Source organism: Macaca mulatta, chromosome 13 (genome assembly GCF_049350105.2).
Source record: "Macaca mulatta isolate MMU2019108-1 chromosome 13, T2T-MMU8v2.0, whole genome shotgun sequence".
NCBI lineage: Eukaryota > Metazoa > Chordata > Mammalia > Primates > Cercopithecidae > Macaca > Macaca mulatta.
In genome coordinates this window covers 56570339-56598164 of record NC_133418.1, presented here as the reverse complement: position 1 = coordinate 56598164, position 27826 = coordinate 56570339, and the positions used below count along the sequence as shown (strand labels likewise).

The window sequence follows — 27826 nt, the reverse complement described above, 5'->3', positions numbered from 1 at the left end:
AATAAGTGACTCTCCATGATCCCCTGAAATCACATATATTTCACATATTATGAATGTTTTAGGTGGCTGCATTCTCTTCAATGGAGGCAGGGGAGGGTAGGCTTAATGAAAGTGTGATAAAGTCAATAATTCCAAAGGCTTAAAGATAAGGTGAACATTAAAGAAACAAAGTGAATTAACTACTAATTAAGCATTTATAAAGCAAAATGATGTGACAATGTTAACTTTATTACTACTGTTAAGGTAACAGAATCAAAGCTTCCGTAGATGTCAAAAACAAGTTTATTCATAAAATGCATTTTTAAAGTATGACCAAAAATAAGACTACAAAACCCCTACAATCTTGTACATTTCACCACCACTTACCACAGTCAATAACCAAAAGTCTCACCAATTCAATTCCTGTATTTTAAGTAAAAAAGAGCTTTATAAATCATAGCATTTTGTTTTATGAATTAAATTGCTGAAAATAGTTACCCAAATCTAGACCAACCGTGCCATTTTGAGAGAGAGAGAGAGAGAGAGAGAGAGAGAGAGAGAGAGATTTTTTTAAGACAGAGTCTCATTCTGTCGCCAGGGCTGGAGCACAGTGGTGCGATCTCGGCTCACTGCAACCTCCACCTCCCGGAGTAGCTGGGATTACAGGCGCCCGCCACTATGCCCAGCTAATTTTTTGTATTTTTAGTAGAGATAGGGTTTCATCATGTTGGCCAGGCTGGTCTCGAATTACTGACCTCGTGATTCGCCCGCCTAAGCCTCCCAAAGTGCTGGAATTACAGGCGTGAGCTACCATGCCTGGCCCACCATTTTGATATTTTATACAATAATATTATGTCCAGAAACTGACACTGAAATCTCTCAAAATGTATTTCTGAAGGTTAATTCCGTTTTTCCAAGGCAAACTCTTTTAAACCAAAGGAAATGATTCCCACCACAACACTATAGACACTAAAACATAACACAAGCATAAAGATAAAATATGGAACTTCACGGACACAGAACAAATCTGAAATATGTTTAATTATAGACAACTATTGACTTAGAAATGGAAGGGAGAAGAAAAGCACTGGCCCTGGAGACAGTTTACTCGGTGCTTCTGATATCCACGCGCAGCAGCAAGCAAGTCGGCAAACACGCCCCAGGAGAGGCTGGAGGCTGGCCCAGGGGCTTGTGTCTGGGGGCTTTTGTCATCAGCCAAATCCAGCTTTGTTCAATGAGGGTCAGAGGATTCCAGAACCTATCTTAAATTCTGTGAGTCCAAAGTCTTGAAGTCAAATTTTATGGAGTTTCGTAACGATTAGTACTCTCACCGTTTGGTCAAATGAACTACAGACGCAAAGACCCCTTTTATCTGGACTCCAATCCAAACTTGAAATGGGCTGGGTGGACAACATAACATTCTGCAGAAGGCTTACAGAACCTGCGACTCCCATTTCTATTCCCTCAGAATCTTTCTTTGACCGCTGAATAGGGTATTCACTGAAAACAAGATCAAAGTAAGAGCGCATAAATCTTAGCTTTCACCATTTTATTTCTACACATACACTTCCATGACTCTATTTCTCAGTTGGTTACTGGGACTAATAAATACTTACAGAATCTTTCTAATACTGAGTTGTTTGCAAATAAAGAGATAATTTCAACCTCAATCCTATCCTCAAAACATGTCATAAAAAGGGTTTTTAGCTCTACTAAAAACTTCTAAAAGTCATTTCTGTTCAACATTTATCTATGTTTTCTCTTTTAATATGAAAGTTCTAGGTTGATCTAGGATTCTTTAATACATTTACTTGGTGCTTTTGATAATCTTTGATTTATTGTAATTTTCCTCCAGATTTAGATTGCTGGATATCACAGGCAAACAATGTGCAAAGGCAATGGCTGTGAGTAACATTTGCAGAACTTCATCTAAACACTTCCAGAATGAAAAACATGCCAGCTGCTAACCCCCAAGCTCCATTACACAGACCCAAGCCTAAGGACCTTTTGCATACCACTTCTATGGGAAGGCGTCACAGAGTGGAGATGTTAGACCTAAATGTAATTGTTTCCAACAAGAAAAAAGTGATTCTGAGAACATTTGATTTTTTTCAGCTGAAAATATAAATTGATATGGTAAGAGAAGCAGAAGGTTAAAGTCATAAATCCCATCTGGTCTAGACTGGAAAAGGGGAAAGAAAACACTCCTCCCCAGTGGAGATGTGCTCCTGATAAAACACAGAAGCATCACTCCTCAGACGGCCGTTTAAAACCTACTAGTATCAATTATGACAGCACCTTTATTTCATAAATGCTGGCAAAGGCCAAGAACGTAAGAAGCACAAAGCCAATCAGGAGCAAAATGGAAATGGAAGAAGAATCTACAGGTAGATGATCTACTATTTTCTCTTCCTCTCAAACCCTACAAATCATTTTGATGAAAAGAAATAAAACATTCAGATGAATACACGGTTTAAATACAGACGTCTTTCACGTATCTCTTGGCAAAGGCTGCAGTTATTTAGTATTCAAAAGATAACATAAAGATTTTTTAAAACCTTCCATATTACCTGTTGAAGTTTTAAAAGAATATGTGTATGTGATTCAAATAATACTCAAAAAAAAAAAAACAGCATGTTGAAGTTATTCAAAAAACAAGTCATGAATAACTAGATGATTTCTTCTAGGAGCTGTTGGTTCAGCGGCCAATAAATATTTACAATTTAATTGCATTACTACCAAGACAGACTGGCAAATGAAAATAAAGCTAAATATCATTGTACTTAAACCAATTCCCTTTGCTGGTACAATACTTGACAGTAAAACTCCAAACCGATTTGAAGATTAGACTGCACATCTGTTCTGGTTAAGTGTAAAGTTTACATTGCACTAAACTTCAAATTTGCATACAGACCTAACTTTACCGACAGAACGAAATCCACTGTAGTAAAAACTTCCAGCTGCAAAAGTGTTTGTGTGTCTTATGGAATACAAATCCACGTGTGGATTACAAAGAAAACTGCAACTATTTCTTCAAGTAAGCAGCCTAAAGATTTGGTCACCAAGTAAAATAGTGACGTGCCACCACATGGCTTCACTAAGGGGACTGGCAGAGCCTAACGTGGGGAGGAGACCGGGGTGGAAGAATCAGGGAAGAACAACGGGCAAAGGTGCTAGAAGAAGGGTAAGTAGCAAGTGATCGGTCTACCCCACATTCTCCCAGAACGCCTCAAACTTTTCCTCTGCTTTTCACTCACAGAAACCATACTGTTTGTTTGTTTTTTGAGACAGAAAAAGTCTCTGTTACTCTGTCTCACTCTGTCTCCCAGGCTGGAGTGCAGTGGTGTGATCTCAACTCATTGAGACCTCCACCTCCCAGATTCAGGCAACTCTCGTGCCTCAGCCTCCCAAGTAGCTGGGATTACAGACGTGTGCCACCACGCCCAGCTAATTCTTGTATTTTTCGTAGAGACACAGTTTTGCCATAACCATACTGTTTTGATCTAAAGCGTTCACCCTGGCCAGGCGCGGTGGCTCATGCCTGTAATCCCAGTACTTTGGGAGGCCGAGGCGGGTGGATCACCTGAGGTCAGGAGTTCGGGACCAGCCTGGCCAACATGGTGAAACCCGTCTCTACTAAAAATATAAAAATTAGCTGGGCATGGTAGTGGGCACCTGTAATCCCAGCTAATCAGGAGACTGAGGCAGGAGAAGCCCTTGAACCTGGAGGTGGAGGCTGCGGTGAGATGAGATCATGCCACTACACTCCAGCCTGGGCAACAGAGCAAGACTCTGTCAGAAAATATAAAATAAAGCATTCACTCTGGTTTTTTGTCAGCGGTATCCCTGCACACAGTACTTAAACAAGTACTTTCCAACTGTAGCCCTGTTTTTCAGAACCCCTTCCAGCTTCTCAAAGGAGCTAATAGAGAAGAATTTTATAAATGTGAAAGTCCCAGATATATTGAGGATGGTGTTTTTCTTCTTACATTATTAATGAAACTTTATTTTCGAAAGATCCTTCATTTATAGGCTTGCTATTTTTTCCAAGTGATGTTTAAGAAAGATATAATTTTTCCCCTCCAAGTACATATTGCTTAGCTAAGAAAGTATTCAGAAATACCATTAACTCACAATTTTTATCAGATCTTTAATTTTTGTTTTGTTTTGCTTTTTCTCCTTTTCACAGGCCAACCCTGAGCAAGTATATCAGACCTTTTAAATGATCTAGTATCTACGATGTTAGCGCCCTTGGGATTCAGAGAGTAGCATGCACAGTAAAGCATTCACCGTAACTCACCCAGCCTAGATATGCAGAAAGCAAACTCAGTGATAAGGTCTTTCCTGAAGACCAGTCAGGAGCCTCAGGCTCTGTTGGGGTCTATCACAATGATGTTATCTAAATTTAGGCAAGGAACCCTTTCCCCATCTCTTAGAGGCAGTGAGTGTTCTAATCACTTCAAGATAATATCTGATAAAAGTCTTGGGCCGGCCGGGCGCGGTGGCTCAAGCCTGTAATCCCAGCACTTTGGGAGGCCGAGACAGGCGGATCACGAGGTCAGGAGATCGAGACCATCCTGGCTAACACGGTGAAACCCCGTCTCTACTAAAAAATACAAAAAACTAGCCTGGCGCGGTGGCGGGCGCCTGTAGTCCCAGTTACTCGGGAGGCTGAGGCAGGAGAATGGCGTGAACCCGGGAGGTGGAGCTTGCAGTGAGCTGAGATCCGGCCACTGCACTCCAGCCTGGGCAACAGAGCGAGACTCCATCTCAAAAAATAAAAATAAAAATAAATAAAGTCTTGGGCCAACTTTTACATACTTAGAAGACACAACTAAAATTATAAATAGACTTAATGTATCAAAAGAAGATTAGTGTACACTTTACTAAATGTAAAGTGTATTCATACAAAATGCTTAGAAAACAAGTTATGTAATACCATGAAATTTTAAATCATATCAAAATGAACTAAGTCAAAGCAGGGAAAAAAAAAAGACAAAAAAGTTCAATCTAATCCTACTTTACACCCACAGGTAACTTTAAAAGGAGCAGTGTGCACTGGCAGACTTACTACTTCCAGAGGTGAAGGCCGCCGGCGCCTCCAGCTGTCAGAAAGAGCTCCCTGTTCTGCGGCAGGTGTCGGACCTGCCACACAGTAGATTTATGAGCCTAAACAGAACAAGAGGCACACAACTGGTTTATATGCTAAATGGTGCCCTGGAAGAGAAACTCTGCAAATAAAGAACTTTTACTACTATAATTTCAACGGTTATAAAAGTAATTAAGGTTATTTTCTGGCACGCTTCTTTATAATGGCTACAGAGATTTATAGGAGCACATAAGAAATTAGAAAAAGCATCATTTTTCTTTATTGCTTTATGAAACAAAGTTCTACTGCATTTTTTAAAAGACAGGTATTAAATTTAAAGTCCATTTAAGTTTACAGTACCAAATACATTATGCATAGATTTTACATATGTAAATACCTCTAGTTCATTCTGAGGGGGAAAACACTCAAAATATAAAAATATATACTTTTGTTTATATATACAAAAAATGTGGACTGAATTTTTAAAAATGCACTTTGGTTCTGAGAACAGTTTGAAGTTCACAGCAAAACTCAGCAATAAGTATAGCGTTCTTATAGACTGAATTTTAACTAAAATTTATAGACTGAATTTTAACTAACAGCTCCCAGAGCCTCATTTTCAATGTATTGCCATTGACCTGTCCAGTCTTCAAAATACGGACCACGAGGACTTATAGACAATGTTTATGGTCATAATAAGCTAAGGTCTTTATCATTCACATTAGACTAAAGACTAAAAACCAGCAGCTGGAAGGTTAACAGTTTGTTAGCACCTCAATAGCAACCCGTAAATCCATCCTGGCAATACTGCATTAACTGGGGGGAATTTAGGGGAGAGAGAGAGACAGAGGGAGGGAGAGAAAGGAGGTGGGAGGGAATGAATGAATGCTGCTTTATAGAAGCAGTGGGGCTGGCTATTGTGGAACACCACATTTTAGTGAGTGATTAGTCTTGACCTTTGATTTCAATAGTCTTTTGGGAGAATTACCATTAGCTGATAAAGACTCATATCTCAAAACACATATTTTAAGTGTGTAACGGTCTCCCAGTGATTAGGTTCAAGCTGTTGAAACATTTTATTTTGTAGCTTAAACTTCTCTTCTTCTTCAGGAAGTTGAGAAAAACACAAAAAGCAAGAGGGGAAATGACCTCTTAAAATATACCAGAGTCATCTATTTGGCAGATTTAGCAATTACTGGGTTAACTAAATATAAGTTTAAAAAACTGGGCCAGGTATAGTGGCTCACGCCTATAATCTCAGCACTTTGGGAGGCTGAGGTGGATCAGTTGAGGTCAGGTTTCAAGTCCAGACTGGGCAACACAGCAAGACTCTGTCTCTATGAAAAAAAAAAAATTTCTAATTAGCCAGATGCGGTGGCGTGTGCCTATACTCCCAGCAACTTGGGAGGCTGAGGCAGGAGGATCACTTGAGCCCAGGACTGCAGTGAGCCATCATCATGCCACTGCACACCAGCCTGGGTAAGAGGGCAAGATTCTGTCTCCAAAAAAAAAAAGAAAAAACAAAAAAGCCAAACAAACAAAATAAAAAACTGGAGATGACACTATTATTTACAGATAATGATATATGTGTTGCAAATTATACATGTAACAGTTTAGTAAAGTGATCTATGTTGTTGATAGATATTTAATATATTCTGAAATGACAAAAGCAAACCAATACTTTATAATTATCTTGTTAAGAATTTTGTTTTCATAAGGCAGTGACAATAATTTACATACAATAATAATAATGAAACAAAATAGGAAGGTTCAAGAAATCCTAACTGAATCCACAGGAGAGAGAGAAGCAAGGAAGCAAATTCTTACTTCATGAGCAACTTGTATATTTTAATCTTACAGAAACAAGGAATCCGTAATTGATATTTCTTTCCTTTTATACTTTAGGAAGCTCAAATCACATTTCCAATCCATTTCTTGTGAATGACAGGACCTTTTTGCATGAATTTTCTGTAATCCCCCCAGTCCAGAAACTATCCTTTTTTTAAACCAGTGTTTTTCTTTTGCCCTGCTTTCCTCATCTATTGGTCTAATGCTGTAATACCATATTTCCCTCTCAGCTACCTCAAATGCAAGGCAAAGTTAAGTAAGTAAATAAAATATTTTTGAACATCTACTATAATCACAGTACTCAGTGCTTTCAATAATTTCATTTAATATAGCAAACTGGAATATAAAATAAAATGTAATGACATCATGTACATATAGTTATATTTTGAAAAATATATAACCAGGTATTAGCACAAGTATTATATATTTATTAGGAAACACGAGGATGGGTTTTGTTGATCAAATTCCTATTATCAGCTAGGTTTCTTCTAATTGCTCCTAAACTACAAAATAAGATTCCTACCTAACTGAGATCTTTATTATAATCAAGAAGTCTAAAGTTGATAAACTTTGGGGAAGTACTCTTTGCACAGAAAAACTTGTCAAGATCTCACAGGAATATATCAAAAATAGCTCCCCTCACATAAAGACCTGGAAGAAACCTTGGTGACTAATTCTACTTATCAGTCTAAGCCAAGCTATCATTCTTCTTCATATAAAGACATTTCCCTCATATTTACCTTTTCTGAAACAGAGGCAAAACCTTTGGTTGGATGCTGTGTTCTCATGTCAAAAACATGGAACTTTCCTTCCAGAGATGTGGCTACTAACTTATTCATACTTATGTCTTTTCTGTCAAACTCCAAGCTACATACCTGAAAACAGAGAATATTTATTATTGGTAGTCTCACCAGTATTAACTCAGGAGGCTCTCTTAAACTAAGTAAAACAGCTTTAAAATGGTCAGATAATGTGAAAGCACTCCAACAATCATTTTCTCTTTTAACTTTTACCATAAAAATTTTTTTCCAGCCGGGCGTGGTGGCTCATGCCTGTAATCCTAACACGTTGGGAAGCCAAGGCAGGTGGATCATGAGGTCAGGAGATCAAGACCAGCCTGGCCAACATGGTGAAACCCTGTCTCTACTAAAAATACAAAAATTAGGTGGGCATGGTGGCGTGTGCCTGTAGTCCCAGCTACTTGGGAGGCTGAGGCAGGAGAATCGCTTGAACCTGGGAGGCGGAGGTTACAGTGAGCTGATATCACGCCCTTGCACTCTAGCCTGGGTGACAGAGTAAGACTCCATCTCAAAAAAAAATTCTTTTTTTTTGGCCAGGCATGGTGGCTCACACCTGTAATCCCAGCACTTTGGGAGGCTGAGGAGGGCGGATCACGAGGTCAGGAGATTGAGACCATCCTGGCTAACACGGTGAAACCCCATTTCTACTAAAAAATATGAAAAATTAGCCGGGCGTGGTGACAGGCACCTGTAGTCTCAGCTACTTGGGAGGCTGAGGCAGGAGAATGGCGTGAACCTGGGAGGCAGAGCTTGCAGTGAGCCAAGATCGCGCCACTGCATTCTAGCCTAGGCAACAGAGCAAGACTCTATCTCAAAAAAAAAAGAAAAAACCATTTTTTTTTTCCATTAGTAAGATCAACAAAACGATCTTGGGTTCCCATGCTCAGTGAATGCCTTTGGGGAATCATTATTTAACTTTTTATGTTATTTAACAGTTAAGTAAAGGCTGACAGTAGAAAACAGGAGGAAACCACATTCTTTGCTAAAGGTGTACAACTGAGGAACCAAAAATCTGAGCTGGGGAGGTGACTACTATTTCAGGCTTTTTGTATTGGCATAAAAAGGCCTTTTACTTGCTTATTTTGAAATCTTACTACATGGGCCACAGCGGTCTGCAGACAGGCTGAAGGGGCTGGTGACTCCCCCAACATTGTACATACCACATGTGGGTGTGAGCTCATTTTCTGAAGAGAGGATTCAGGATTTTCATTAGATTCTCAAACGAGTTTGGCCCCAAAAAGTTAAGAACCATTGGCAGAGGGGTTGACTGAGATGAGTTACTAGAGGTGTCTTCCTTTTGTAGTAATTCAGAGGTGAATGGAAACATGCGCAGAGAAACCAAAAAGCATCAGAATATACTTTACCCCATTTTTGATGTTTGTCTCCCACCGTAATGCCATATTTCTGAGATCAAATAGTTTGATATCCCCATTGTCATAACCAGCACAAACAACACGTTCTTCTTGATTATAAGCATTGCCTGGAAATCAAAATATAACATTTCACATCCTTATAAATGCATTCTTATAAAGGTTGCTTAAAAAAATCTTATGAAACTATACATATAGCTTATACTAAATCAGATTTTAAAAATCACACTGGATAGAATCCCACCTTATCAATCCTGACAGGACATCAAGATTATTAATGTGGTTTCCATTAGTTTTTTGGTTTGTTTAAATCTCTCATAAGAGTTTGGATATTTGTCCCCCCAAATCTCATGCTGATGTAAGATCCTCAATGTCGGAGGTGGGGCCTGATGGGAGGTGCTGGGTCATGGGGCTGGATCCCTCGTGAATGGCTCAGTGCAGTCTTTGTGGTAATGAGTTTTCACTCTTCTAGTTCATGAGAGGTCTGGTTGTTCAAGAGTCTGGCGCCTCCCTCCTCCCCTCTCTCTTGCTCCCTCTCTCGCCATGTGACACGCCTGCTCCCCTTTTGCCTTCTGCCATGAGCAGACACTTCCGAGGTCTCACCAGAAGCAGATACTGGCACCATGCTTCTTGTATAATCTTGCAGAACCATGAGCCAAATAAACCTCTTTTCTTTATAAACTACCCAGTTTCAGGTATTCCTTTATAGCAATAAAGAAATTCAATGCAAAACGGACTAATATAAGCTCATTCACTGTAATTCCATACTGAAAGGATATGTGAAAACGTTTATTGAATTCAATTTAAAGAAAATGCTTTATAGGAGATGGAGACCATCCTGGCTAACACAGTGAAACCCCATCTCTACTTAAAAAAAAAAAAGTTAGCTGGGCGTGATGGCGGGCGCCTGTAGTCCCAGCTGCTCGGGATGCTAAGGCAGGAGAATGGCGTGAACCTGGGAGGCGGAGGTTGCAGTGAGCCGAGATCCCACCACTGCACTCTAGCCTGGGCGACAGAGCAAGACTCTGTCTCAAAAAAAAAAAAAAAAAAAAAAAAAAAGCTTTATACTATATCTGCAAAGGCTAGCAGGCCAACTATAAGTCAAACACAAAGGGGTCTCGGAGAATAAACACAGTTATACTTCTGTTGCTTTCTTGGCAGTAACTATATTTGAACGTAAACAGAAATTTTAAAACTAATTTATCTTGAAAAATGCTGTTCTGGTGTGATCCCATCTTTACAAGGAAATCTGAAAATAAGCTGTAGCACACTGTAACATATTTTAGTAGTGTGGATGATCATACCTGAAGTAAGTTTATAATCTGTAGTTAAACTCATCCTCCTGGAATTCAAGGATTTTTTTCCAAGTACCTCTTGCTGAGGAAAGAGTGTTAAGTGAGAAGGAGGCCCCTGTCACTGTGCTAGGCTCTCTGGGCATCCTGTCCCCAAGCTTTCGTTCTCTACTGCCTCTAACTTCGTTTTTCTCATAAACTCCAGCCCTGCGTTTCCACTGTGGGCCCCACCTAGATGGTACGCCATCATCTTAAACTCATGATGTCCCAAAATGACCTTACCATTTTCCTTTACAAATTATCCCACTCCTTGTATAATAACATCATTCACCCCACAATCAGCCTGAAAACTCAGTCATCTTGGACATAATCCTTTTCTTTGTTCTTCATATCCAAAAAAATTCCCCAATTCTATGTATTCTGCATAATATTATCTTCCAAATCATCCACTCTGCTCCCTTCTCAGTGCTTGTAACTTAGGTCTTCCCTGGAATACTGCAAAGAGCTCTTGAACTCATATTCTCTGTGCCACCCATCACTCCTGCTAAATACCATTAGTTCATTGTCCTAAAGCTCAGATTTCATCTCCTCCTTGCAAAAACCGTCAAAAACTTAGAATGATCTTCAGGCCATCCTAACACCTCTGGCCATTGTCCTGAGCCATCTCTAAGGATATTCCTACTATTATTCTCTTCTACCATCAGCCCTCCCTATCCATGGGTTCTGCATCTATAGGCAACCAACCATGGATTGAAAATATTTGGAAAAAAATTCGCATCTACACTAAAAATGTACAGACTTCTTGGGCTTGTCATTATTCCCTAAACAATACAACAATGATTGACGCAACATTTATATCATATTAGGTATTATAAGTAATCTAGAGGTGATTTAAAGTATACGGGAGGATGTGTTAAACCATTCATGAGAACTCTGCCCCCATTAATCTCCTCCCATGAGGCCCTACCTCCAACACTGGGGATTACAATTCAACATGAGATTTGGTGGGGACATAGATCCAAACCATATCAAAGGGCAAATGTCAATTAGTCTTACAAAATCAATATTCATTTTAAGTAAATTAATAAAGGAACAAAGTTATCAAAATTTATAAGAAATAACTTTGCAATGGCAAACTATTTTCTGGAAAATAAACATACTCTGTACACAGTGTAATGTATGATTTGTTAGGTTACCGTTTGCATCTGAGGCTTGGTTTATAGCCTTTAATGGTGTCTGATTTTAAATTAGGTCACTATTATCTAATTAAACAGAAACACATATTAATAAGCACAATTCTCAGCACTTTACATGTAATTAACTCATTGAATCTTCATGACGACACAACTAAGTAAATTCTATTATTAATTCCATTTTATAAATGCAACAACCAAGGAACAGATAACTTTGGTAACTTGCTCCAGGCCACACAGCCAATATACTTATTGCAGGTGAGAATTCAAATCCAGGATCCAGAGGCTGACATTAACCACCATGTATATTTGCCTCAGTAAATAATCCACAAAACAGACTATAAAGAGACTAGTGTGAAATTTCTTGCAGGATCGTGCTTTTTACCATCTGATCATTCAAATGCAAGAATTCTTCAATAATTTACCAAATGCCACAGTCCAACAGTCTCTCTTGTTTTCTCCTTGTACAGGTTCCATATTAGCAACAGGATCATCTTTTTGCCTTGGGTCCCACACCTTCACAGTTCCTGCCATGCATAAAAGTAAGTTGGCAAAGATTCAAAAGTGAATGATCATGTTTCTTTTCTACATTGTTCTTCTATGGCTTCCTATGTACATGGCAATATGACAGATGTTATGACATCTGAAAATATCCACATTGTTCTCACTTCTAATTGGGTAAGTTTTATTTAATATCAGAGATATCACCCATATGTGACTATCTGGCTTGGTTTCCAAATTAATAGACACACAGAAAAGCCAACAAGTGTTCCTAAGTTATCTACAAGTGATGACTGACAAGGCAAATGTGAATGTTACATAATTCAAATCATGAGCCTAAAACAAATGTGTTATTTATTAGAGAAAATACCAGGGTTGTTTTCATTTTTACTTTTTTCCTTACTACCCATTTAACCATCGGCATGAATACACTCTAATTTTGAATTAATGGTTTCTTATGTTGTGAGTTCTAGACTACTATTTCTTTTCTTTTTTTTGAGATGGAGTCTCACTCTGTCACCCAGGAGTGCAATGGCATGATCTTGGCTCACTGCAACCTCTGCCTCCCAGGTGCAAGCGATTCTCTATCCTCAGTCTCCCGAGTAGCTGGGACTACAGGCGCCTACCACCATGCCCAGCTAAATTTTGTATTTTTTTTAGTAGATATGGGGTTTTGCCATGTTGGCCAGGCTGGTCTCAAACTCCTGACCTCAGGTGATCCACCTGCCTCGGCCTCCCAAAGTGCTGAGATTACAGGCATGAGCCACTGTGCCTGGTCTAGAATACTATTTCATATACAATTAAGTTTAATTTTCCTGTGGCAATAGTGAAGAGGAAAATGTTAAATAAAACTAACAAATCCTCAATTTAATTTCAACCCCCTCGTTTTAATTCATGTTATGGGACTACTTACTAAAATAGTGTCACTACCTACAAGAAATGCAAATGCATGTAATAAAATGGCTAAAAGGCAAGTACCTGAGAGAGAATAAGAAAAGGGCAAAAAAAAAAAAATCCTTAAAAGGAAAATAACTCAGGAAAGGTGGAGGTACAACATTAGATTTACCTCCAGGGATAAAATAAAGATCATTAAGAGGCTGCTTGACTTTAATATTTATTTATTTAGAGACAGGGTCTTGCTCTGTCACCCAGGATGGAGTGCAGTCATGCGATCATGGTTCACTGCAGCCTCGACCTCCTGGCTCCAAGTGATCCTCCTACCTCAGCCTCCCAAGTAGCTGGGACTATACCACCATGCCTGGCTAATTTTTAAAGTTTTTGTAAAGATGGCATCTCCCTATGTTGCCCAAGCTGGTTTCGAGTGATCTTCCCACCTCAGCCTCCCAAGTGCTGGGATTACAGAGATGAGCCACTGCACTCAGCAAAAGCCTGTTTTAAAAACAAAACAAAACAAAACAAAAAACCCATATATAGAGATAAGAGATTATCTTTCTCTACCGGATTTATACACATTGATAAGATTTATAGTAAGTTTGCAAAAGATAAATGAGCAAAGAACACAGAGTATTCATAAAACAAAATTAACTAGTAAATATAGAAAAAAACACAAATTGGAAAGGAATACCATTTTGTTTACAAAATAAGATAGAAAAAAAGAAAATCAACGCTAACAGGGTAGACTTGAAATCTACCTCATCTACTGTAGCTGACTATAAATAAGTACTTTGGAACGCTTGTCAGTAAATTTTAAACTTTTTTTTTTTTTTTTTGAGACGGAGTCCCACTCTGTTGCCCAGGCTAGAGTGCAGTGGTGCGATCTCAGCTCACTTCAACCTCCCACTGCCAGGTTCAAGCAAAACTTGTGCCTCAGCCTCCTGAGTAGCTGGGATTACAGATGTGTGCCACCACACTGGCTAATTTTTCTATTTCAGTAGAGACAGGGTTTCGCTACATTGCCCACACTGGTCTCAAACTCCTGGTCTCAAGTTATCCGTCCGCTTCGGCCTCCCAAAGTTGTGGGATTATAGGCATGAACGACTGTACCTGGCCCAATACATTTTTTTAAAAATCATAAAATAAAATATGTTTATTCCAAAAGAGTTACACATATGACAATACTCATTTACTCATTATTTTTAAGCCACTGTCATAAGACAACAAAAAAAGCAAACTGAAGGCTTATAGGGGAATGGTTAAGTATGGCCATATGATGGAATATTATATAGTCATTAAAATGATAACTGTGCATATGACACAGCAATATGTGCATATGACAAAACATTAAATGAAAAAAGTTTCTAAGATACAAATTCATATTCACACTTATAACTATGCAAAATTATATATAAGACCTAAAAGAAAAAGAAAAATTTAATGGTTGTGGTAGTGTGGTAGACTGAATATTATTTTTTCCCTCTATACTCAATATTGCTTTTATGAGTAAAAAAAAATAAGTGATTTCCAAAACACAGCTGCTCTTGAGTACCTATTAGAAAATTATATCGCACTTTTCTTTTAAAGCAATTTCCTCATGGTCTTGAGCAGTCATTAAACAACTAGGCAAATCAATTATAATAGGTACCAAATTTCTCGTGTACCCCTCGTGAAGCAAAAACATTTCTGACTCTATTAAAGTCATGCAGTACCACTTTGGACACCAAAAGACCTGGCCCTTCCTTGTTGGTCACTGCAGGGTGGAAGAGCTGAGCTGGTGCCTTTGGAACTCTCCAGTGGATGGATCACAGAACTTCAGTTTTCAACCAACTGTCAATATGACAATTTTCACAAGTACTAATTCTGCCTTTTAAAAAAAGAAAATGAAAAGCTGCCACCCACATTATATCGTCAGCTGCCTCAAAAGCCTGTAAAGACATTTTAAATCCTTCAGGGTTCAGAGGAAACCATCATTGTTAGTAGCTGAACCGGCTCAACACTAAAATAGTGGTAAGAAGTGCTATGAATCTATCTCCAAATACCCAAAAGTCTGAAACAATCAAGAGAGAAGCAATCAAACTTGCCTGTTAAAAAAGTAGCAGCAAGACTGTTAGATTTAGGGAGTCAAGGTAACTGAAGGGGATTTTTACTCAGAGAGGACGTACTGCTGCATAGAGATTTCCATTAAAATAAATACACAAAATACATAGAATACATGGACTCACCATCTCGGCTGCCGGTCACAATTTCAGGTGCTCCTTCTCCAATTCCTAGTCCACCTACGCCATCTATGGCATTTATAATTTCTTTATGGCCCTTTACAGAATATACTGGCATCTCTGGAGCTTCTAAATTCCTAAACAACAAACACAGCTTTTTACACCACATGTCCCAAACATTTAAGTCTGCTACTGAAATTCAAAAATACATATTACAGTTAGATTTTTTTTTTTGTATAGAAATTAAGGTTTTGCTATGAAGATGGTTTATACTTTTATTTACACTTCTGAAATTTTCTCTCCATTTAGCTTCTTTCAAGTCCCCAATGAGAACTGTCATCATTCAACTTGAAATTCCAATCCTGAGCTCACTATACGTAGTGTTCAAAGACGATCTCTCCAAGACCCCCACAGATGAATTACCAGGTATGCTTGTTGATAAACGTGGATTCAAGGGCTTCTCCTCAAACATAAGGAATCAGGATCTCAGATGGGTCCCCAAAACAATGACTGTGGTACACTGAAGTCTGAAAAAATACTGCTTCAAATATACAGTAAAGCTCAGGGAGGTCAAGGCTGCAGTGAGCTGAGATCATGCCACTGCCCTCCTGCCTGGGTGACAGAGCAAGACCCTGTTTCAGGAAAAAAAAAAAGAAAGAAAAAGAAAAGAAAAGAAAAAACCACCATGTATCTGAGGACCTGGCTCTCAGGACAATTTTTTTCAATTCTGGGTTTTAGTGGCTGTTACAAAAATATGCGAAGTGAACAGAAGATGGACACCATTAGCTGGCCTTACTAAATCATCATACTCATTAGAATTCTTCCAAAGTAGGCCTCAGTAGTTGGATCTTATGACCTTTTTAAAGGATAAAATATGAGTAGTGTTTACTTTGTACACATTTCTTCCTTTATAAGGTACTATTTTCCCACTGAAGTCCACACTGATTTTCATCTACTGACATATTTTTCAGTGTGTCATCGTACAACAATATGTATTACTGAAAGACAGGCTGAAGTTCGTCTAATAGGTCAATTCACAGAAAGGCATTCAGGAAAGTATTGATTACCACAGTTGCACTACTGGGCAATGAATGGCTTGACTAGGTGATCCTCACACATTCCTTTTCTTGCCCATCTCCATTTCTTCCCTTCTTTTGCTTTTCTACTGGAACTTCTATTTATATTTCTCTTAATAATTTAGTTTTCAATAACTTACGGATATTTAAAATGAATGTGGCTATTCATGAAATATACTCCCAATTTATTATTGGGCCAAGATTTATTAGTAAAACCTTACTAATAAAAAATTTGTGGCCAGGTGCAGTGGTTCATGCCTGTAATCCCACGACTTTGGGAGGCCAAGGTGAGTAGATCACCTGAGGTCAGGAGTTTGAGACCAGCCTGGCCAACATGGCAAAACCCTGTCTCTACTAAAAACGCAAAAAATTGTCAGGCATGGTGGTGGGTACCTGTAATCCTAGCTACTCGGGAGGCTGAGGCAGGAGAATCACTTGAACCCGGGAGGTGGACGTTGCAGTGAGCCGAGATCGCATCACTACGCTCCAGCCTAGGCAACAGAGCGAGACTACATCTCAAAAACAAGAAAAATGTTTTGAGATATTTCAACCTAGTTTAGAAATTACATTTACCATCATTATGAACTAATCAAGAGATTAAACAAGATTGTGGTTCTACTTGAAATGACTGTTTTACTACTTTATAGACTTTAAAACATTATTTTTTAACATGAAATTATAAGATTTATCAATGAAAGTAAGTTGGTAATATCTGTACTATACTAGGAAACTATATTAGAAAGATGGTCAATGGTACTATTTAATATTTTGAATACTCTTGTGTTGAAATATATTTATTTTTTAAAATAGCATTCAAACTTGCCCCTCTCCCAGTATCTCTCAAAGCATATGACAAAGCATCTAAGAACTAACGAATACATGCTAATTTAATTATTAAGGAGTTAAAGCAAGGAGAAATTAAAATAGTTTCATTTTGTTTAATGTTATGATTCTAAGACAGATAAATATGTTAAAGTAATGTAATTATAAAGTAGCAGGTTCTGAGACTCAAGAAAGGTCATGTTAGAAAACATGATGCAGGAAAGATAGTTTTTCTAGAACACTCTAGAACTTTCTCCATAATATTTTAGAACACTGCTGTATACTATAAATGATTACAATAATAGATTTTCCTGCAAAGTAATTAAAAAGGAATTTCAATTCATTCCACTCTAAATAAGAAACAACTCTAGGTAAAATATGAAAAAGGCATTTGGCAGAATTGTGATTTTGCCCATTCAAAACAAGTTTATTTTGATTTGTTCAACAGATATGCTTCTAAAAAGTTGTGCTTAGATGTTAAAGCTTGAAAAAACAAACATTCTGCAGTGCTAAATCTATTGCTGAAATATAAATAATTAATACCTACTTTTTCAATGTTATTCATGTGCATTTTTATATACTGTATTTTTAAAGTTGGAGGGGGAATAGACCTTTATTTACAAATACATGGCATTAAATGCTAGCACCAAACAGTGTGTGTGAAAATAAGCATTGATAATATTATCCAAAATATCTAAAGAAAAATAGGTTAGTATTTTTAAATGGATTTTGAATATTAAATCTAGAAATATGTATTAAGAGAAAATTCTCATATTTTTATAGTTAAAATGGAACATATAAAGGAAGATTTTAAAATTAAAATTCTCTCTTTCAGAGAAAGAGTAATGAAACTATCAAATAAATTGCCTGTCTCATCTGTCTGAATACTGACTAAATCATCTTACCATATATGAAGGTTTCCACCAAAATCTCCAGTAGCTAAATATCTCTGCTGTAAAGATGTTGCACCAAATGTTCCACATTTAATAGGTTTGGCCTTTTCAATCTTGATAGAAAGGAGGAAGACAGGATGTATTATTTATGTAAGCAGATATTTATAATCTATTAATATCATATTTACGGCTCTATTATGGCATTTAAATAAGACAATATAAAAGGCAATTAAAACATCTTCTGATGAAAATAATCATATACTTTTTCCTTTAGTCATTTTTCTTTAAAGTATGTAACTGTCAAAAAGAAAAAGTGTTAATTTGCCTTTCCTCTCCTCTCACTAATGAGACATTCAAATGCTGACAGCTCTGCAATCTCTATTGCAGATATGAAAGTTTCAGCATTTCATGTGATATTCTTTAAGATCCTCAACAGAAATGAGAACATAATGAAGATATTATCTTTCCAGATGGTTATGGGAACAAAAATGTTACATTTCTCTTATAGTTTTCCCTGCAGAACCCTATAAACTAAAGATGTTTATGTCCCACTTTCTCTGGGGCCTTTTCAATGCAGAGAGATTTATAAACCTGTGTGTATCAAGCCACTACTATTGGTATGGATCAGCCAATCTTTTGAGGTTTCTTTACTTTAAAAGGCTACTGCTCCAAGTATCATATATAATCACATTAGTAAAACAATCATATACAAATATATTATTTAAGGTATGGGGCTTATGGAAATCAGGTGAAGAAGACTATGTAGCCAAAAAGGTCCTTGGAAAGGATCTAATACAATACTCTCCTGTCATAAAAGGAGACCAAAGCATATGGCTTTAGAGATTCGCCCACTCATACAACATTCAACATTTAATGGTTGCTACCACATGCAAGTCACTGAACTAGGCAAAAAAGGATACAAAGATGAATGAGATTGGCCAGTGCCTCAAAAAGCTAACAACTCAAATATCAGTTCCCATCTGGTTCCTCCAAAATATACATATTCATTATACTACTCCTACACCTCCCTGGGTCTTCCATTCACCTTCTTTTACTTCCTGATGTTTCTGATTTCTCCACGGCCCCTCCCGCCGCCAACTCTACCTGCCCAGGTCACTAAAGTCCCTCCTACAGTCTAACTGCTTTTCCTGCTGCCTTGGCTCCTGAGATCTCTGCAATCTGGAATTAGATGAGGCCACTGATGTCTGTCCCACACCACACTCTTGCCATATAACACTTCCCACTGACTGTCAGCCTCAATGGGGCAAAACTATCCCTCTTGGTCTCTAACAATTTTTACATTTTAAAATCCTTAATGTTTATAAAAGTAATACCTGCTCCCTATAAAAATTCAAACAAAACAAAAGGATGGAAGGAAAAAGTGGGTCCCTTTAACACTTTCCAGAAGTAATCCCCATCCTTCTAGATCTTCTACGTATTTACAAACACACACGCGTTTGTTTCAATACAAGGCAAATCACAGTACACTGTCGTTTGATTTGTTTCACACAATACATCTAGATAAACTTTATTCCTTTTGCAGGGTTCTCCAGTTTCCAGGACATCTCCCCTTGTAACTCTTCAGTTTTCATGCCTCCCAGGTTGGCCTGTTTCAAATAATTTTAAAAATAATTTCCCTGCCACTTTCAGTGTTTATCCAGGCATTTCCATATAGGTATACATACCAATTTCCACGAATAAAATAAAAGTCACTTAACACAAACTATAACAACTTTTTTCTCTGATTCAGAAGATACCATTACATGGCATAGGGCTTTGGAAACTCCCAGACTGTTGAACTTTCCTACTATTTGTGATCTGGATAAATTGGAGTTACTATGGCCAAGTCTAAAAGCATTCATACCCTCCTCAGAATTGTCTAGTAAATGAAATCAGTCATCTACGGTAACGTCTGTAAAAGACCCTATTGATGAGAAGCACAGAACCACGGAATGTTTCTCTTTTTAATGCACAAGTGGTCTGAGATGGCATCAGTTATTCACTGCACCAGAAAGTTAATACTCGTTTATTCCCATTTTCCCCCAATTTTATGAAAAAGAGTATCTTAAAATGGGGCAACACAGAGGATCAAAATTTTGTCAACTTAACAACACACACAGTTTCTAACTCCAATTTATGTTTTCCTCACCTTTCCCTTCTCCTCAAAGTACCTAAAAATATATTAATAGTGCTGGCCAGGCGTGGTGGCTCACGCCTGTAATCCCAGCACTTTGGGAGGCCGAAGCGGGCGGATCACGAGGTCAGGAGATCGAGACCATCCTGGCTAACATGGTGAAAACCCGTCTCTACTAAAAATACAAAAAACTAGCCAGGCGCAGTGGCGGGCGCCTGCAGTCCCAGCTACACAGGAGGCTGAGGCAGGAGAATGGCATGAACCCAGGAGGCGGAGCTTGCAGTGAGATCGCGCCACTGCAGTCCAGCCTGGGCAACAGAGCGAGACTCTGTAAAAAAAAAAAAAAAAAAAAATATATATATATATATACACACACATATATATATATACACACATATATGTAAAATAGTGCTAAAGCACTTAATCACTATTAGGGCATGATTTCTATGGTGAAATTAATTCAGAGTTCCAACCTACACCAACTGATGAAACAGCTATCCACCTCTCCCTCCCCTTGGTCTCACACTGAACCTGGGTCTTGGCAGCTCTAAGTCATTGATAATGGCTTCCATGTTCTGAGGCAGAGGGTGGAAGCAGACCCTCTGAGGTAAGAAGCTGGTAGTCCTGATGCACAGCAATGTGGTTCCAGGAGACAGGGGATTAGAAGCTGTGGAGAGCTTGCATCATCTATTGACCCAATTCTCTGGCAACATTTTTCTCAGAGAAGCACTGGGAAGACTGGTCACCCATTTTCTTCCCCCCAACCAGCTAAAGCATTCTGCTTCCCAGAATTCCACTACTATCCCCTGAAACCTCTGATGAGGGTTTCTGTGCTTCCTAGGCCATGGAAGAGGTAAAAACTAACCTACACTCTTTGGTCCCTACAGTCTTCTAAAATTTTACGGTTGGTAATACAAAACTGGAAGCAAAAACTTTCCTCCCTGTTATTCTTTTACTTAACTTTCACTTTTAGACTCTGTAGACCAGAGAATCTCAACCTATACTCCTGGAACACACTGATCTTCTGTTACTAACATAATACATTAATTAGAAAATTCGCCAAGAACAAAAGCCGATGGATGTGTTTTTTTCAAATTTTAAAGTTTAAAAAAAAATAATTTTCTTAGCTTGCCTGGTAGAAAATACTAGCAAATGAACACCAGTTAAAAAAACTTGGACCATGCGCAATGGCTCATGCCTGTAATCTCAGCACTTTGGGAGGCCAAGGAGGATGGATCACTTGAGGTCAGGAGTTCAAGACCAGCCTGGCCAAAATGGCGAAACCCCATCTCTACTAAAAATACAAAAATTCGCCAGGCGTGGTGGTGGACACCTGTAATCCCAGCTACTGGGGAGGCTGAGGCAGGAGAACTGCTTGAACCCAGAGGGCGGAGGTTGCAGTAAGCCAAGAGCGCACCACCACTCTCCAGCCTGGGCGACGGAGAGAGATTCCGTTTCAAAAAATAAATAAAATAAAATAAAACAAATTAATAAAAATAAAAAACCTTGGAAGTGAAGACTTAAAAACTGTGTGGTTACTTGCTATGTAAAAATCAGAATATCTATATATAGAGAGAGTCAGATTTTTCTGCTGAAAATCTTTTCCCTGTGCAAAGATGGAACTGACTACTCCAATATTTTATGGTGTTCCAAAAACAGCACTGCAATGTACAGATTCTTTGACACCTGCACAAAAATATTTTATTCACGCAATTATGTCCCCCTTTCTAAAATGTGAGCACCATGAGAGCAGAGCCTTGCCTAATTTTTTTAACGCATAGCAGGCACTCAACATTTGTTGAATGAAGGTATAAGTGACCATCCATGAATCTCTCAGCCCTGAGACTAGGGACAGACAAACCAGGGCTGGAGTTCACTTTCTTTGTTCTCTCTTTTCTCCTACCATACTTTCACATGCCAGGGTTCTGACAAACTGTTCAGTTTCTGGTGTCATTGACATGCAATCATGAAAATAGCGTCCATCTATTACCTACATATCAGATACGTTTTAGATATTCTTCCAGTCTAGACCATCCCTTTTCTAATATATAGAACACTGCAAACTAAGTGTTCAGAACACCACTTTCAAGATGACAAAACAGGTTCAGAGGACTGAGTGACTTGCCTAAGGTCCCAAGAGCCAGGTAGAACCCAGGCTTTTTCTTTTAAACTAGGCTGCCTCCAGGTTTATATGCAAATCGATTAAATAAACATTTTATTATTGGAGTCCTCATTCTGTAAACCTGAGAGCTATTGGAAGTATCAAAGGAATGTTCCAATCTTGATTGCTGAGGTAAATGGTACAATGGCATGAATTAAACCTACTTTCAGATCTCTGTCCTTTGGTTTTTACCTTCATTCATGTCTTTACAAGATATAAATATAAGATATTATGCTTCCCTCATGTTCTTTGTTCTTTTCTTATATTAAAGAAACACAAAGATATTTATAGACACTAGTGGTCTGTTGTGTAAGAACCAAATTAAACTCAAATTGTACATCTTGAACATATTAAACGTATTAAAACTGATCAATTGTGTGCACTGAGGACTGCACTTTGCTCAGAAGGGCTGAGCTCTGTTGGCAAACGGACTTACAAAGTAGGCATATTTCCTCTTTCCTCAGACATTTATGGAAATAATAATAATAGCTAAATTAACAGGACAAAGGTGAAGCTAATTTTTCATAGTTCACAAAAGGGTTCCCTCTTTGCCCCGATAGATAGTTTATCTACGGAAAAGAAAAGATGAAAATAAGTTAGTGGTAAATCAAAATTTTTCTTGCTAGAAAACTAACTGGCAAAAAAAAAAAAAAAAAAGTTCTATCTTGCAAAAATTGTTCAACAAAGAAAATCTGGATATACTAACAATTTTTGCTATATGATACTGAAAATGGCCATCAATGATGGTCATAATTGACCTAGCTGTTCGTTTTCTTGCTATAATAAGAAGTTAAAATGATTAAAGAAGCTCAAGATCAATAATTTCTGTGTGAGCTATTTTTGTTCTGCATGTGGGTGGGTCTAGTACAGCTTGTCAGTACTTCCTCCTCCACATCCTGGCAATACTTAATTAACATTAAAAGATCTAGCCAACCAAATGCTAACAAGCAGTAAATTCAGTAGCACAGGGACTAAAAAAGCAGAATTTTATTAGCTTATTGCTTTTTTTTTAATATAAACATCTACAACTGTGATTCCATTTTTCAGGGCCATCCCTAGTCCATATGGTATCTTTGTGCCAATTAGAAAAAAGTTGCCCTTTACAGGCTGATGAAGCCTCACACATGTAAGCCTTAATGAAAGAAAAAGAGCGTATAACTCCCATTTGAGCACTCAGCCAGACACCTTTGTGTGGTGCAAAAAACTGCTCAACGGAACATGGAGGCCCTGCCCTCCATTCCTTATCTATCCTTTTACAACTAAGATAAAGAAGACTTCGACAAAGACTGATATGCTTCCTTTACATCTTTTTTTCTTAGATGCACGCGCTTTGCAAGCTCCAAGTCAGTGATAAATTTTAAAAAAAAAAAAGAAAGATGCATGAGCTTTGGAGCACATGACTTAGGGGTAGCTCTACAATGACAAATCAAGTCTGTTTCCTAATATTATAATAAGTGACCCATCTAGTTCAATGGTTCTCAGCCCTGGGACTCATTAGAATCACCTCGCAGAAGTTTTAAAAAATTCTGATTTCTAAACCTTATTTAGATGCAATAAAGACGTACCACTGCGTCAGAATTTCTAGGGGTGGGACCAAGGCACAAATGTTTTAAAACACACACACATACACACAAGCCACAAAATGCACTCAAATGATCCTGATGCACAGTAAGGAGTGGGAGTTACTGGAACAGTATTTAACCTATATTTTTAATCTTTTTTCCATTGCACCAGAGCAGCCAAATACAATGTAAGTTCTTTTTTGTTTTGGTTTGGTTTTTAGACAGAGTCTTCCTCTGTTGCCAGGCTGGAGTGCAACGGCGGATCTCGGCTCACTGCAACTTCCGCCTCCCGGGTTCAAGTGATTCTCATGCCTCAGCCTCCTGAGTAGCTGGGATTACAGGCACGCACCACCACACCTAGCTAATTTTTGTATTTTTAGTAGAGATGGGGTTTCACCATGTTGGCCAGGATGGTCTCGCTCTCCTGACCTTGTGATCCACCCGCCTCAGCCTCCCTTAGTGCTGGGATTACAGGCGTGAGCACCACACCTGGCCCACTGTACGTTCTAAAAGGTATTTCTGTATTAGTTGTACCCTCTTTTTGGACAGACAGTAGGCTCTTTAGAAGAAAGGACTCAACTTTTAAATATCTTTGGTCCTTGTTAAACACAGTACCTTGAAATAGTGTGTTCTCAGATCTAATTCATGGTAGAAAAAAAGATCTAAAGGATCCAGGTGAAAATACACTTAGTAGTTATTCCTGGCATTGAGATTATGGGTGATATTTTCTTCATTTTCCTATTTTCTAAATGTTCTATCATGAATACATATTACTTTTCCTGCAAAAGAAAATTATCTTTTTAAAATTTGCTGAAACTCCCCAGAGTCGCTACGAAAGACAAAGTACTCTATTCCACTTGATGGAGTAAGTGTAGTTTTGAAATACGTACAAATCATATATTTTCATTTTATTATTTTTTGAGACAGAGTCTCTCTCTGTCACCCAGGGCGGAGTGCAGTGGTGCGAACATGGTAGCCTTGACCTCCTGGGCTCAAGAGATCCTCCCACCACAGCCTCCCAAGTAGCTGGGACTACAAGCTCGCATCACTATGCCCAGCTAATTTTTGTATTCTTTTTTATACAAAAAGTAGAGACAGGGTTTCGCCATGTTGCCCAGGTTGGTCTTGAATTCCTGGGCTCAAGCAATCCACCCCTCTGCCTCTCAAAGTGTTGAGATTGCAGGCGTTAGCCACTGCACCAGGCCTGTTCTTATTTTAAAAAGTCACAAGTCTGAGCCCTGATTCTGCCACTGCACTCCATCCTAGGCAAGAGTGAGACCCTCTCTCAAAAAAAAGAAAAAAGAAAAAAGAAAAACAATCATGTCCCATTTTTCTTTGAAAAAGGAATAAATGGCCAGGCGCGATGGCTCATCTCTGTAATCCCAGCACTTTGGGAGGCCGAGCTGAGTGGATCACCTGAGGTCAGAGTTCGAGACCAGCCTGACCAACATGGTGAAACCCCATCTCCACTAAAAATACAAAACAATTAGCTGGGCATGGTGGCAGGCACCTGTAATCCCAGCTACTAGGGAGGCTGAGGCAGGAGAATCACTTGAACCTGGGAGGCAGAGGTTGCAGTGAGCCAAGATCACGCCACTGCACTCAAGCTTGGGTGACAGATCAAGACTCCGTCTTAAAAAAAAAAAAAGAAAAAGAAAAAGAAAGAGAAAAGAAAAAGGAATAAATCCTTTAAATGCCTTTTTTTTTTAATGGTGGTTCACACCTGATCCAGCACTTTGGGAGGCAGAGGTGGGAGGATGGTTTGAGCCCAGGAGTTCCAGGCTGCAATGAGCTATGACAGTACCACTGCACTCCAGACTGGGACAGAGCTACGCCATCTCTAAACAACAACAACAAAAAACAAAAACAACCCAAAATGCAATGTAAAGAAATTTTCCTTTGTGTAGAAATCAGGAAGGGCATCATACATTAGATAATCTGAACTGGACATTAGAATAGCAACAGGTAGCCAGGCTTGGTGGCTCACGCCTGTAATCCCAGTATTATGGGAGGCCGAGGCAGGCAGACTGCTTGAGCCCAGGAGTCGGAGACCAGCCTGGGCAGCATGGCAAAAGCCAATCTCTACCAAAAAAAAAAAAAAAAAAAAGTACAAAATAATTAGGTGTGGTGGCACACACCTGTAGTCCTAGCTACTTGGGAGGCTGGGGTGGGAGGATTCCTTGAGCTGAGAAGGCGAAGGTTGCAGCGACAGTGAGCTGTGTTTGCACCACAGCACTCCGGGCTGGGTGACAGATTGAGACCCTGTCTCCAAAAAAAAAAAAAAAAGCCACTGGTTACTGGAAGCTAAATGATGAACAATATAAGGAAAGGTAGAAAAGAATAAGCCATGTTTCATGTTTGTCATTCAGGGAAATTTAAAGCGGAATGGGGTCTTACATACTTTTTATTCCAGGCGTAACAGTCCAAATTGTATCCATCCTTTATCTACCAGTTTAATCCCTACCTCCTTCAAGCCGATTTTCTCCATAGATTTTGATCCCCAGAGTTCTTAACCTACCCTGCACTTGTAGTCTATTACAACTCTGATCTGACTACGACTGATCTTTTTTTTTTCAGGTAACCGAAATCAAGACTTTTTAAAAACGATAAACAGCTACAAAATGCTAGTTACTATCATTATTCTCTAATTCTTTCACTAGTAATCTTCAAAAAAAAAACAAAAACAAAAAGTTGTAAACCTAATCTTTCCACACCCTGCTTAAATCCTTTCAATCGTGTCCCGTTTTTCTTAGAAAAAAGGCATAAATTCCTTTGAATGTCCTACAGATCTTGCAATGTCTGGTTCCTGCTTATCCCTCTAGTTTCTTAAGAGGATAAACTTCTTCCCATCACTGAGCTTCTGCATGTGCAGAAGCCCTGGAAACCGTGTCCTTTACTCCTAGTTTGGCCTAGTTAGCTCCCGCACATACCAAAATCTGTTTTCACTCATCCCAAACCTGTTTTCACTCTCACTGAACCGTAACCGTGTTCCTTTGTGTGAGACGACTCATCTCGGTTTGTACTTATGTATCGTTGCTTTGATTATTGAACTGAGTATCTCTCCCACGAGAAAACAAACTCCATGAGATCGGGGACATTGCCATTCACATGCCTAGGAATACCAGGCACTCAATTGATACCTGCCGAATGTGTTAGGTTGCCTCTTCCAACCACACTGCAGGCATTCTGGCGCCCGCTTTGGCTGGACTGCACTCGGGGTGGCAGGAGGGTTGGGCGCGGAGGAACTACCCCGCGGATGAGAAAGAGGTTTTAAATGGGAAACATTCCTCAGTCGGCGGTCAGCTTCTCTGGTCTCGCGCGGCTCAAGCCATGCTTTGGGGGACGCTGGACGAAGGCTCTGGCAAAGAGGAATGCAGACCCCAGGATCCGCACTCGCCCCCAACGGCAGTCCGGATCGTCGACCCGGCACCCACCTCTCGAAGCAGCTTCAGGTCCCCGTGCTGGATCTCGTACAGCTGAATGACGCCGGTGCCCCGTGCGAAGTTGCCCATGGTCACAAATTTGGCGCTGCAGGGCACCCATTTACAGTCAAACACCGTGTAGTTGAAGCCCTTCTGGATATGGGCGATGATCTGAGGCTTCTCGAAGGCCGACATGGTGCAGCCGATTTCAGTTCTGACAACCGCCACACCCAAAGCCCCCCAAAACACTAACCTGGAAACCAGACTCCAAACATTGGCAATTTGTCCCTCCCGCTTTCCGTATTCTGCCCCAGATACCCTAAGAAGTTGGCTGTAGTTATCTCTAGATAATGCCAGATGCGCTCTGGCGATCGCACAGAATGTTCCTTCACAACAGCACAAATTTCTTTATTGCCTTTACCCACTGCCTTTCGCACACATACATATTAGAGATTATAAAATGCTTGAGCTCGGAGTTGCACGGCTAGAGTGAGACCATGAGCATCAGGCATACCTTAGGACAGCCGAAATCCCGTTTTCCCCCGGCCCCAAATCCTGCAGGTCCCCGGCC

At 39.2% G+C, this 27826-nt stretch overlaps 1 protein-coding gene across 2 annotated transcripts; it reads right to left on the bottom strand.

The window, feature by feature from the left end:
- Nucleotides 1-207: 207 nt before the first annotated feature.
- On the bottom strand, nucleotides 208-27811 carry DNAAF10 (dynein axonemal assembly factor 10). Of its 2 annotated transcripts, none has more exons than XM_077958433.1 (8): nucleotides 27770-27811; nucleotides 17989-18089; nucleotides 15192-15322; nucleotides 11997-12098; nucleotides 9081-9196; nucleotides 7657-7791; nucleotides 5051-5148; nucleotides 208-1479 (listed from the first exon to the last, which is right to left on the bottom strand). In XM_077958433.1, exons 3-8 carry the CDS (start codon nucleotides 15301-15303, stop codon nucleotides 1272-1274), a joined length of 771 nt encoding a protein of 256 aa, XP_077814559.1. In that variant the 5' UTR covers nucleotides 15304-15322; nucleotides 17989-18089; nucleotides 27770-27811; the 3' UTR covers nucleotides 208-1271.
- Between the last annotated feature and the right edge of the window lie 15 nt (nucleotides 27812-27826).

What these genes read in the sequence shown, in the direction of transcription:
- DNAAF10 (XM_077958433.1), bottom strand. Translation starts at nt 15,303, where the DNA reads ATGCCAGTATATTCTGTAAAGGGCCATAAAGAAATTATAAATGCCATA. An exon ending in TGTGACCGGCAGCCGAGATG is followed by an intron (nt 12,099 to 15,191) that starts GTGAGTCCATGT and finishes TATGCATGGCAG; the next exon opens with GAACTGTGAAGGTGTGGGAC. An exon ending in GGCCTTCACCTCTGGAAGTA is followed by an intron (nt 1,480 to 5,050) that starts GTAAGTCTGCCA and finishes TCTTGTTTTCAG; the next exon opens with TGAATACCCTATTCAGCGGT.